At 43.6% G+C, this 12,842-nt stretch overlaps 1 protein-coding gene across 1 annotated transcript; it reads right to left on the bottom strand.

The window, feature by feature from the left end:
• Window positions 1-1,292: 1,292 nt before the first annotated feature.
• LOC147798023 (RNA-binding protein Musashi homolog 2-like) lies at window positions 1,293-8,080 on the bottom strand. The gene is made up of 4 exons (XM_087141567.1): window positions 7,713-8,080; window positions 7,317-7,357; window positions 3,130-3,211; window positions 1,293-1,437 (listed from the first exon to the last, which is right to left on the bottom strand). The coding sequence occupies exons 1-4, from the start codon at window positions 7,772-7,774 to the stop codon at window positions 1,308-1,310; spliced, it is 315 nt and encodes a 104-aa protein (XP_086997693.1). The 5' UTR covers window positions 7,775-8,080; the 3' UTR covers window positions 1,293-1,307.
• Between the last annotated feature and the right edge of the window lie 4,762 nt (window positions 8,081-12,842).

Genomic DNA, 12,842 nt, shown 5'->3' with positions numbered 1-12,842 from the left:
CAACCCACTGAAAAACCCCTGGCCTCAACTGGCAATTCTAATTTGTCGCCGAATTACCGTGCCAAACACAGCAATACTGGCCCTGCCAAAATTAACAAATCTTTAAAGGAACAGTCCCAACTCGGATATCCAAGCATGCAGGTGAACAGAACAAGCCAACGCCAATTCCTCCTTTAAAAAGCCCCTTCAACCACACCCAATGGTTATTCCCGTCCCAGTCCAGCGAGCACGTGAAGAACGGGACAATGGGGTGTTGGTACAGGGTGACCCCCATGCTCTGCAGTTTCACTTCAAAGTCCTTCGATGTGCATACAATGCAACCGGGTACAAATAAACCATGGGAAAACACCCACCACCGACAAATGTACATGTACGTCATTGGCAAGGGGGGGGGGACCATTGAGACAACACAGTAACATTCGGGTGGGTATTGTTGTGTTCTCTGCCGTGTCTGGAAATACGGTGACATGCATACACGTAGTTCAGACCAGACAGTCTTTGACTGGATCTGATAAAGGCATGGGGGTTTGTCAGAGAAACGGAAAGGGAGGACAACGGCACAATGAGGAGAGGGCTGGAGGAGAGACAAGTGGGTGCTTTGCAGCCGTGATGGGCGAGAGACAGGGGTGTGAAGAATAAAGAGGGCCGGGCCAGGGAAATTTGAGGGCCGGGCCAAGGATTTCTTCCAACAGAAATTGCCAACAAGGGAGGGGAAAATAAATACAAAAGAGGCGACCCACTGAACTTGGAAGGAAATATTCAAAACTTACACAATTCTGGGATGTGTTTGGGGCATTTGAAATAATATGCTGATTGTTGCTTTTTTCGTACCAACTACATGTACACATTGAGAAAAGGAAAAACTTGGACAATCTGACCAGAATATCAAGTTTGACACTGTCAAAGAAGGTTTGGTTTCCTGAGAGCACAACACGGTGCACAGGTCAGAGTTTGAGTGGACAATTCAGAATCTGTGTGGACTCAATGTACTGAAAGCTGGACAGAACTGCAGGAGATTACGGTGCCCCAAACTGGTCAAACGTCTAACAGGATTTATCTTTTAACAAAATAACAAACAAAATTTTTAGGAGACACCTAGATGCTTCTTCAGCCAGAGCTATGGCAGGCATGGCACAAAGTCCACCCACGAGGCAAGGCTGGATAAGAATGGACTACTTGGATTGTGGGTCTGTTTACACTGCAATTTGGGAGCCTATCAAGCTCCTATAGTTTCATGGTAATGTGTGTCCAACCAGGTGCACACTTTTTAAGTAGGGCAGGTTTTGACCAAAATGGTGGCCAGAGAGTTAACAGGAACAAGTTATCCAAATGCAAAAATGTTCAAAGCCTACCTTTTTACTGTCTACTTCGTGGCGCTCTGTTTTAAGCACTTTCTCTACGCACTTGGGATCTCCAAAAGTCACGAATCCAAAGCCCCTGGAGAGGCAAACAAAAACATGTGAATCACACCAGTTGTCGAAACCCATTGCCCTGCTGTGCCTAACTAGACACTAAATCCTGCCCCCCTCCCCGATACAACACTGAGATTCGACAGACAAATGGCACACTACATGTACTATTTATAACAACCAACATGAACATTACAAACTTACACACAATAATGTGCAATAAGGGTTTAACGGGCAATTCAGTTACTTCACCATGATTTCATGTCACATTAAAGACAATCTACTACACCGTGAATTCCAACAACCCAAATCCCTAGGTATTCTTATATTATAGGGATCTGTCCCCCCCTCCCAAAAAGAAGAAAAAGTGAAACACTATGTATAAACCAGGCTTACATGACCGTGCAATAAGTAAACAGAGTCCATTTCACTTATGGAATTGCACTTGACTACAATGAGATACATGTGCCTATCTGATGCTGACTGTAACTCCTTGCGGCAGCAGCACCAACTCTGACCAGGGTTCAACCAATGGCCAATTCAGGGAAGAGTCCCAGTGATTTCAAGCTTTTGACATAGCATGCAATGCATCGTGTACCAAGGCCAAATGATTTGGTTCGTCAGTGAAAAGTGCAAGTTCGAAGCTAATGCACCAGGCCTATGCCAATTATTTGGATATTTGGTGATCCAATTAATCAAGTAAATTTTCAAAAGGCGCCAATTCAACCATGTCTCCAGGTTTTACGAGTAAACTTCATGGCAAATAAATACATATGGCCAAAAATAACTTTTCCTTCAAGTGTTTCCCCTTTTTAACTTTTCATAAAGCATGTATAGAAAGTCTTCTGTTTTTGTGGGAATTTGGTACATGCATCCAAATATTTAATATTTTATCGAACGGCAAGTTGAATAGTCAAATAATTCAATTATTCAAATCATCTCACCCTCAAAATTCACTCCATGGAATTCACTTCATTTGTAGGCTTTTACTTTAGGTTTACATCCTTAACTTATTTCTCCATCCCACCAATCCCCTAGAAATTTGGAGTCCATTCCAAACCGACTCATGACTTCCCAAGAGAGTCAAAGTCGATTTCAAAATGTTGGAGTCATCACCGAAGCCTAATGTCAATTCAGGGGCACTCAGGTTCATGCACAGGCAATGCCATTTGGGCTTAAGATGCAATCGCCAACCCATCAGAGCGCAGGAAATCCATGTGGTACACTTTGAATAAATCAAAGTAGAGTTGGTAACCACTTCAACATTGTGAAGCGTTAATTAACGACAGCAGCCACTAAACACCAGGCTCAGGCATGGCCAAAAATGTACCTGTCGGTACAAATTACGTTGTCTGTCCTTGAACAAATCCTGCACAGTGTACCACGGTGGCCCAATCTGACATTGGGTGTTCCAAACCATCAAAATTGAGAAGAAAAACATAATCAGCTCACAGAAAAACTAAGGAGTCTTTATATACACTGATGTATCCCTTTGGATAAAACCATATTAGTATGTAATATACATGTAGGGAATGGTTACTAATATCAAAACAGCAAGCGTAATCGGTACATAATATTTTTACACCTGACCCGCATCCCCAAAAACACCTCAGGGATTCTGTTTTGCGAGATAAAGAAGGAGACAAACACTCAGAGATACGGATGTCACTTGGAGATTATATTTTTCTCCCTCTGTTTTTTTTTTTTTATGTTTCCTCACCGTGACTTTTTTGAGTTAGGATCCCGCATGATAACGCACTCCTTGATCTCTCCATACTTGCGAAAGTATTCCCTTAGGCTGTCTGGAAGATTCAAAGACAAAAAACAAGCGGGATTCACGTTACTCTGGGTCAAACAAGTTTACAGTTAACATCATAAACAAACCCACATGAGAATTACACAACAGAGAGAATGGTAGAAAGTACTAAGACAAAACCAGGATTTTGTGAGAGAATTTCTCTGTATTTGTAAAGGAAAGTATTCAGATAGATGTACGTTTGTAACATTTAGTGGAAAATACCATTGACATGAGAGATGACACAAGACACTGAACAAAAATTATACATTAAATCATTTATCACAGTTCTGTGATTCAGTCTTACTAGCGAGGCTTAAAACCAAATCAACTAATCCTATATTTATATCTGGCTTGAACCTTCTACTTTCTAATTAAATCGTGAAATTGATGCATTCATATTATTTTTTATTGCCAGGATTAGCCTCGCGACAATGGTCGACGTCTGCCCAAAGGGCTTGGAGGGTATTATACACCAGATGGCACTACGGTAGACCCTGGCGCCAACATCCATCCACCAAGTCCATAGGAATCAACCCAGCAAGGAAAAAAATGTATTAAGTCATGTATTCTTAGGGTTCTTATTTCTTCCCCTTTTTTTCCTTTTTTTTTCTTTTCCTCAACCTCGATGAAAAGGGCGAACGACCATGACACGTTTGCTGCTTGTTTGATGTGTACGGCCACATCAACTGAAATTCATCCCTTTAAAGGTACAGTCCATCATTTGCAGTTATCCGAAGAGTAAATAAAACGATTATTGTTGACAAGCGCACTTGGTTTAGAGATGGTTATGGGACTAAACTGCCCGTGAAATTGTTGCCTTTGGTGTGCTTTCATTTTCAGGAAAACAAGACCACTTCCAATGATGCGTCTAAAGAATTCCTTTTTGGAAAATTGTCATTAAAAACGAGGGCAAGTACTGGCAACAAACACACACATGGTTACTATAATTTGTCGGTTCAGTGTGCAATATCGCGCAGCTGCACTTGAACAAACTTGAGAATGTGGTCTCAGATGCTGCATTCAGGCGAAATTTATTCAAAACATGACTCAGCAACTTTTCATCTGAAATCAAATCCTGGAAAATAGTTTTTCTCGGACTGTATGGTGGTATTTGCTAGGCTGAAACTTCACTGGGATCATTAGGCCACTTAAAAAAGAAATTGTTTCGCATCAGTTGTATTTGAAACAAGTGAGGAGGGAGGATTTTTTTTTTTTTTTGGTATGCATGCTGATCTGGACTCCCGCAAGAACAAAAGCGCCATGTTCACTTCAGACTGACAGACTCGTGCACTGAAGTGCACATGACATTGTGTGTATGTACTCAGGTCACATGTTGTGCGTGCAAGAGGTTGTGTGGGCACTGAGGGAACTATGGGGGACAGCTAAGGACATCGGAAAAGACAACTTTTAAAGAACAACAAATCATGCGACAAGGCGTTTTGAGGCAGGCGCTGATGCTAAACTAATTAGTTTTTTATGTGGCCTTATTACGCACCATTCTTCATATTTTTGTTGCCTCAAAAGGAAAATATTGCACACATGACGGACTGTACCTTTAAAATAACAGTTGTGGACTCGTGAGGACAGGGAATTGTGGAGAAGATTGTGACACAAAGGAGCTTCAATTTTGGCAAACTGATCCCTCCGTCTACATGAATGTATCTCAATATGAAATCTGTAAGCCACCCTTCTCTTTGCCTTCTCTTTGCAGTCACTTGTACCCCCCGTGTGTTCTTTCAATTACGATTTGCCTGGAAAGGGAAGACCTTATGAATTACTTATGAAGCCAAACTGCGAGTGTCTCACCGGTTCTTCTTTTTTTCGCTCTCTGTATTCTCTTTTTTTTCTCTACAAATAACCTCAATGGGATTATGCAAACCCGAGCTGGAAGAGCAACTGTCATAAATCAGGCTGCGCGACGGCTGAAATGTTCTTCAGCTAGCATGTCTCTAGGACCAAAAACCAGGCAAGTGCTTCAGAATGACGCCTTACTTGTAAATCAGTTTACTGCATTACACACCTTCTGTAAAAATGCCGTATAATTTACTGACTTACTTAATGCATGGTGTACAAACACGAACAGCCAACATGAATTTTATCTCTCTGAAAAATGTGAAAGACTACCTGCAGACCTCTTTTTGTTTTTAACGCTCTATATAAATAATGTAGACATGTGGTAACGAATCTACGACTAGCTCCTTGTTAATGAGGCTTTCTATATGTGTTCCATCTTTTCAGGTCAATTTTTTCTTATTAACAGATAATTTATTCAATTACTCCAAAGTTTAAACTGGCCTTGCAGCTTTGGTAGAAATTTACGATTTGGGGTTTTTTTCCATACTGAAGGTGTGACAACATCTAGCAAATAAAATGCAAATTCATCTTCAAGGAATTTCTTCAAGTGACCTTTGATACTTCCCGCCTTGCTCAAATATCAGAAAACTGGCAGCAAGGAGGACTTGCTACGTGATCTCACAAGCCCAAATGACACTGTTCGAACAGTGCTTATGCGCAAGCAGATGCACTCAATAGTCTCAGCTACACATGTCAATGTGCACTGCCCTTTGCTAACAACGCAGGTGCACACTTGGGGCCAGTGCACAGCCCCACTGGCAATGCAACGCCTTGCTATCCAAGGACCAAGGGACAAACAAAAGGGGATCAAGGCCATGATAATGCTGTTTTTTAAGCCAGGTAGTCATGTGTGTGCTTAGACATGTGGGTGCAAACACTGGGGAAGAAAACAGCAATGTGCAGTGCATGGCCCCTACCAGATTGACCATGGACATTAATACACCAGTTTAACCATGAAGGTTGAAGTGCAAATTTGACATGGGGGAAACTAAACGGAGCCAAGGCGACCGATGGCGTGTAAAGGAATAAAAATGTGGAGAAAGGAGGTCACCTTCGATGGTAACTTCAATATGTCTCATGGCTTTGTGTCGGACTGGCTTGACATGAATACGTTACTTAACTCACAACTTGTAATGTGTTGGTATAGGACTTCCTCCCATGAAGCCATTGCAGTAATTAAAATCAGTGACCTGAATGATATGTCTGCTGGCACACGTAACCGTGCAGGAGTTTTTCCCCTCGTCAGTGTCTCTCAGGTTTTTTTTTTTCCGATCAAGGTTGTGCATGCATCGATATACGGCGGAGCCAAGTGGCCGGTATTGTGAGAAGAATTGCAATATCGTGCCCAACCGCCTGGCCTGGCCAGAGTCGCCTCGGGCTAAGGCAGGGAGAAATGTAGGACAGCCGTGGGCGCCGGCACAGCCTGCACCTTGCGCCAGTAGGGCTGGCACCTTGTCCTATCCTGCTTGACATTCAAACGTGTTACAGGCATCCTTGTCATGTAAATGCAGAAACCATCTCACTCTTTCTACATGAGCGTGGATTGTGGATGTGCGTGTCCGCACTCCTCTTGTCAAATGCCATCAGTCCCCAACCTAAATCCTTGCGTGCAACAGCATAGCAATATTCATTCCGCTTCATATTTGCCATCTTTGTGTCAGAACAACTTCACAGATGAAACACCGTGTGAAACACCGATGATCACGGCAAAGTCCTCCAGGACAGTCTGCAGTTTCCTCTCATGTGGACATTCCATTTGTGGGCGAACGTGTTCTCGGTCATCCGAATATGTGTATAAATGTCTCGTCGATTTGTCGGTTTGTTATCTCCCACAAAAGATCAAATGAAGTAGTCAGGGCAATTCAATTCACACGTACATGTCCAGTATTTTGGGCTCCACTTGTGTTGACAATCCTCGTGCCTCCTGATGGCTGCATGGACATGCTGACCACAACGGTCACATTTTGTTGTTTAGTTCACATTTTCAGTTGTCCAGCATGCATGTAAACTTTGAACTTACATGTTCAATCTATAAATCCTCTGGCACTGGCAGCTGACCTATGACCTTTCCCTATGTTTAGGGGTTCACGTTCATCTCATGTTTTGTGGCTGAATTAACATGATTAATGTGGTTACTGAATCGATTTACTTCATGGCAAAATAACAACTGTAACAAAAATATCTAGAGGACACAGCTGTTTCTTCATAACATGTGGAAAACTACAATATCTGGAAATGTGGAAAAAAAAACTCACCTGTCTCTGTCTGCCAACTCAGCCCTCCTATAAACATTTTCCTGTCAGACAAAAAAATACACCAAAGAGAAATTGAGGTGTAAACACTGAAAAGGAACCTCTTCATGTATATCCAAGGTCGACAGAAAAATATCACACGAGAAAAAAAAACTGGCGAGGCAATATAACAACGCTGGCTGACCCGTACAATCATGTACAACACGCACATAAGAACCTGTCCATGGGATTTGCGTGATGAAAGATCCCGTTCCATTGTGCTGCTCACACACGAGGAAGGATGCAGTACATGCCCTGCATGCACCGCAGCACAGCTGATCGCCCCACTAGACATCGCGAGCATTTTCCCCCACCGAATTGAAGCCCCGAAAACACCCCTCTCCGGGCACTCTTACTCACCCAGGATCGTTGGCCACCTCCGTCCCGTGTACGGTGGAATTCTGGTTGTTTCCTGCGTCCATATTTTTTTGGTGTTTTTAAATTATATCTTAAAATCTACGCTACTAAAAACTGAACTAACAGGTAATGTTGATGACTACAGTATAGTGAAATGTGTGTGGTAATACACACGCGCTGGCTATGCTATAGCTGCGGATAATACACGACGGTACGGTGTGGTAAATGTCCGTGTGTGCGGTTTTACGCTAGGCCACTATAGTAATAATACACACACAACCTGTACACCGCGCCAATATCACAACTCTACACGTGGGGCAATGGGCCCATGCACATACGACATACACCACGCGCGCTATGTGCACAACGGCATGGCCCAGCATGGGTGGCGCTATAACCGCTTTGTCAACACCAACCTGAATGAATGACCAGTGACTGACAGCCGTATCGGCGATTTGATTGGCCGTCCCTTCCCCTCCAGTCCTAGCCGGTCACTCAGCGGTCACTGCCGTGACCCCCCGATGACGTATGCCAGTGTTGATATTAAATTATGCATATCGGACACACCTTTATTTTTTGTTCGTGTTATCCTGTTCTTAAAATACATTTCCTCTTGAAGCGTTGTTAGGTAATTGTTTGGTTTTTTTATACTGCCAGAGTCAGTCACGTCACCCCAGTGGTATTGTTTGATCAGTGATTTTTTTCCCTGCCTGTGGTTTATCGGTTAAACTTTGCATAGCTCAATTATGTCAAAGATGTACTACCCTTTTTTCTTTTGGGTTAAGTAATTGGTATGTCTTTCGTGAACGTTTTGACGTTTCTAATAGCATTGTCATTGTGCGCTTTTCCACAATTATACTACATAATTTAATTCAAGGGCTGATCCGCAGGCGCAATGGCGTCCGAACCCCCCCCCCAAAAAAGAGGAATCGTCCTTGATTATATTTATGTCAAAACTACCAGGAATCTTTCCTTTCCAGGTCATCAATACAGATCAAATCGAATAAATACTTGTTTCAGCTTGTTTTATCGTTGGGTTTGATGATTCTTTACAATACTAACAATATATTTTCCGGTAAACTATAAAGAAAAGCCCCCCGAATAATTGTTGTTTTAGGGGCCTAAACAAACATAAACAGCTGCCGAATGGGATATTCCCTGCCTTTTTCGGGCAAAGTTTGTAGTTTTGTGTTTGTTTCAGATTGCTTTGATTCGATCCCTTAACTGGAACCTTTAACTCGGATGGATCAATCCGCGTTTATAAGGACAACTAATTTTAGTGAATAAATTAATAATGAAAATCTATACATTAGCGAGCAAAATTCAACTACCGCCCCCCCCCCCCCGGAAAAGAGGAAAAACCAGTAGATCCGGAAGCGCTATGTAGACCTACTGGCCTTCCAATTATTTTAAGTTTTTAAGAGGGCAAATTAATGATTTTACTAATACTTCGTGTTTTGTTTTTTCCTCGACCTGGCTAATTGTACCACCAGAAATGCAGGAACCAAATCTTCCACACTGTTTTCAAGTTCCGTTCTTCACAGGACTCAATCGGTCAATTCATTAGCCATCGATTGGATTAACCTCGGGTCTTTGAACACAGTTCAGATTATCGATCGGTCAATGGGAAAACCAGTCTGCAAATCACACTTCCCTTGTTGACAATCGAACCCATAGCCTTTTGCTTAATAGCACAAATAGGACCACGATAAGATTTTCTCCCTCCGTACGTCTGTAATTGTGCGTTGTGTTTCCAGAGTAATGTTAATTCCACTTTCATTTATACCGTGGTGTACTATACCCAAATGCGATGTTAACAGATTATTGTCGCGGCGACGCGACGCCCTCTCACCTACTGCCATCAACATTTTATTTTGTCATCCTCGAATACATCCCTTTCTGATAACTTTTATCAACTTTCTTTGTAAATCAATCTTTAAATGGACTTTGTGAACTTTCTTCCCTTCCGCAAACCGATGATGTAGGCTTTCCCCTTGACACTGGTTGGTGTGGGGAATCTATCTGTTCGTGTGACGTGTCAGGCATAACGCCTGTAGGCCTGTATTATTTCGCAAGGTAAAAAGAAACGTCTCTTGGCGCAAGCTTACTTGTTGCCAACAGGAACACCAAGGATGGTCTTCGAACGGCAGCGAACATCTCGTTCAACTGGACCTCGATGCATGCCATCTTTCCTGAGGCCCACATGAACATAACCGAAAATTGTGGATCAATCCAGCTGGATATCTCCAACAATTAAAGCGAACAAGTTGCTCCATTGCAAAGTTCATCTCCGAAATGGAGCATGGCCGACGCACCTATGGTTGCAATTACGAGAACGCTTCGGGGGCAACGTCCAGCCAGGACCCAGGCGAGGGGGCAAAGACCTGCCATCCACCCGGGGAACCATCCCCGGCTGATCCGCCGGCGAGAACATTAATGATTCCTGCCGATGAAGGAGGGTCAAAATTAATCAGGAATGACGTCTGCTGAACCGTTGACAGCTTAGTCATAGCGGTTCGAATTGGCGTTATTGCACTCCTAGTACGCATGAACTATTGTTAAAATCGTGCTCCGGCTTACCCAACGAAAACACTGTCTCCACGGTATACGGGCAGATTGAGATTGGCGTGTCATTTTTCAATTCCCCGTGAAATTTTTTAACATATCCGGCTAAGTATACTGTTGAGATACTGGAAGTGTTGCTGGAGTCACGTCGTCTATCTCCAAATTGACGAGTATTTCACAAGAACCCAGTGTATCAGATATTGCAGAGGTGCACGACAATTGCCGAAGGCTAGGCACGACGATCGAGCATGCTTAAGTTTAATTAAACCCGTCCAAACTGTGCCATATTTACGCTATTTCATTCGTGAATTCTTGATTCAAATCTTGTATTATGCTATGAAACATCAGTCGCCCTTACCTTTATAGTAACCACACTTGAGAGATGTTTTCGAAGTCCCTCTTCAACTTAGTGGGGTATGTCTGGTCGACAAACCCGCCCCAGTATGACGGCGCCTCCATCGCATATTTACAATCGACACAAGAAAGACTTGGATTGTAAAAACATTAACCAGAGAATGGGAAGTACAATTTTCTACATTGGACCAATTATCCGCCCGAATCACTAAACCACGTGAAACAAACCTAACTGGGTGTTGACGTTACACCAGCTAAGATGACTCGAGAAGAAAGTCTGTTTTACGCGTTTTGCCTTGTATAGACCGCAAAGACAGCGCCATCATATAGGTCCTCGGTAAGGTCATCGGGAAGAAACGAGGACACTGTCTGAGCATGCTCGAAAACCTATTCCTAATTCCTGAAACTGTGTAGGTTCTCACCTCCACCGGTACGATGGAACTTAAGTAAACTCGTTTCACCCAGTTTAAGTTACCACCACTTCCAGCGGTTGTGAGGCACGGGGCAACGAAGATCGCTTAAGGTCAGAGTTGGAAATCAGAGAGCTGTGTCTTTAATTACCACTGAACCGAGGGAGCTAAGAAAAACACACAGGGGCATGAAATGAACATGCATGTAGACACCACTGCAGAGCCAGTGTGACTAGCAAATCCTTTAAGGGCGGTCAAACCGACAGTCATTTCCAAGTGCAAACAAAACATCCACGTCTTTATTATACGCCACCCTGCCGACCCGACGGCTGCAACGGGTCGGTCCCCCTAGTCTTAAATATTCAAGCCATAGACATGCAACCACCATAAATAAGAAAGGGGAGAGTAAGGAATTGACTGAGTCCCCTCCCCGTCCCCATCTCTTGTCCTCTGTTTTTTTTTCTCTCCCCTCTTCTTCTTTTTTTTCCGCCTCGCGAAACCCCAAGAGGACAAGAAAAATATTCATCCGGCTCTCCCGGGCCGCCCCGGAGGACAGTGAGCGGCGCTCTGGCCCCAGGCTGGCCGAGTCGCAGTGGCGACGAAATCGGAAAAGGGTTTTCGTCGGTATGGGTCTAGGCTACTTGCTGATGGTCGGGGAGGGGAGACAGAGATCAAGCTCGTTTGGAGTTTTGTCGCCATGGTCAGCCAACTCGGGCCAAACATGTTACACGTATATATTCTCACTTCGAAGAGGACAGAATGCACGTCAATGTAATAACATTGTGAACCTTTGCGAACCTCAAGAAAACGAGACGATCCCGTCTGGGAACGGAGCCTGTTTCCAGAAATCCTCGGTCTAAGAATTTCCCCCAAGTAATCCTTAACCTGTATCAATACCCTGTATGGTACTTTTTTTTAGTTTTGTCATAAAGCTGGTTACTGAACAGCACAAGGCTATTTTATTAAGTGTTTTCGAGGTGATGCGGGTTCCGTGGGTGGGGCTGTACCAGGGTCAGACTGTCTTATTCCGATCAACACGAAAACCGGCACCTACTTTAAACGAAGCCATTCACCTCATCCATGAAACCCACCTTCAGGGGTTGTAATTACTGTCACTAACACCGTCAATGTGGATACATGTTATTACCAATACTAATCAAAGAAGGTATCGTTTTGTAATTACTATAGGACAGACAATCAAACGATCGTCATGGCTTTCGTCGAAGTGAACGCATGTATCGCCAATGCCACTACTTAGCGCCGTCGACATTGACACCATTAGAAGCCGCATGGGCCCACTTCGAACGATCCGTTTTCGTCCAACCTGACCAGGCCTACTTAATGACGAGAATAGCCCTATGGTGACGACAGTGACGGTAACAAAAAGGCAATGCTACAAGTGAAAGCCAAGATGATGGCTAAGATAACGAAAGGGCAAAATGACGGCGACGAAGGCATAGTGTGATGATGAAAATCATGTTGATGATGGGAATGGTTCAGTTTGGTGGTTGGCTGCGAGTAGCGCTATACTGCTGCTGCAGCTCCTAATAACGATAAATCACGATGGCAAGGACGACAAACGACGATGACAATCACGACGGCAAACGTTCCATATCACAGTGCACGTGGAAGGGGTTGCCCCAATACAATCAGACATTTTTTAAAGAAGCACCCAAGATCATTGACACATCGCCACCTCGTCTGCCAGGCGAGACGCAGAAGAGACGGAGGCCGGATAGGAGAGGACACCATAGTGACGCTGACCACTCCATGTCCGTCATCTTAACGATCAGCCACATCCATT

This window comes from Acanthaster planci, linkage group LG09 (assembly GCF_054643075.1).
Source record: "Acanthaster planci isolate LZ-2023a linkage group LG09, COTS_SCS, whole genome shotgun sequence".
NCBI lineage: Eukaryota > Metazoa > Echinodermata > Asteroidea > Valvatida > Acanthasteridae > Acanthaster > Acanthaster planci.
The sequence above is the reverse complement of the archived record's forward strand: the minus strand, read 5'-3'. Positions and strand labels throughout refer to the sequence as shown.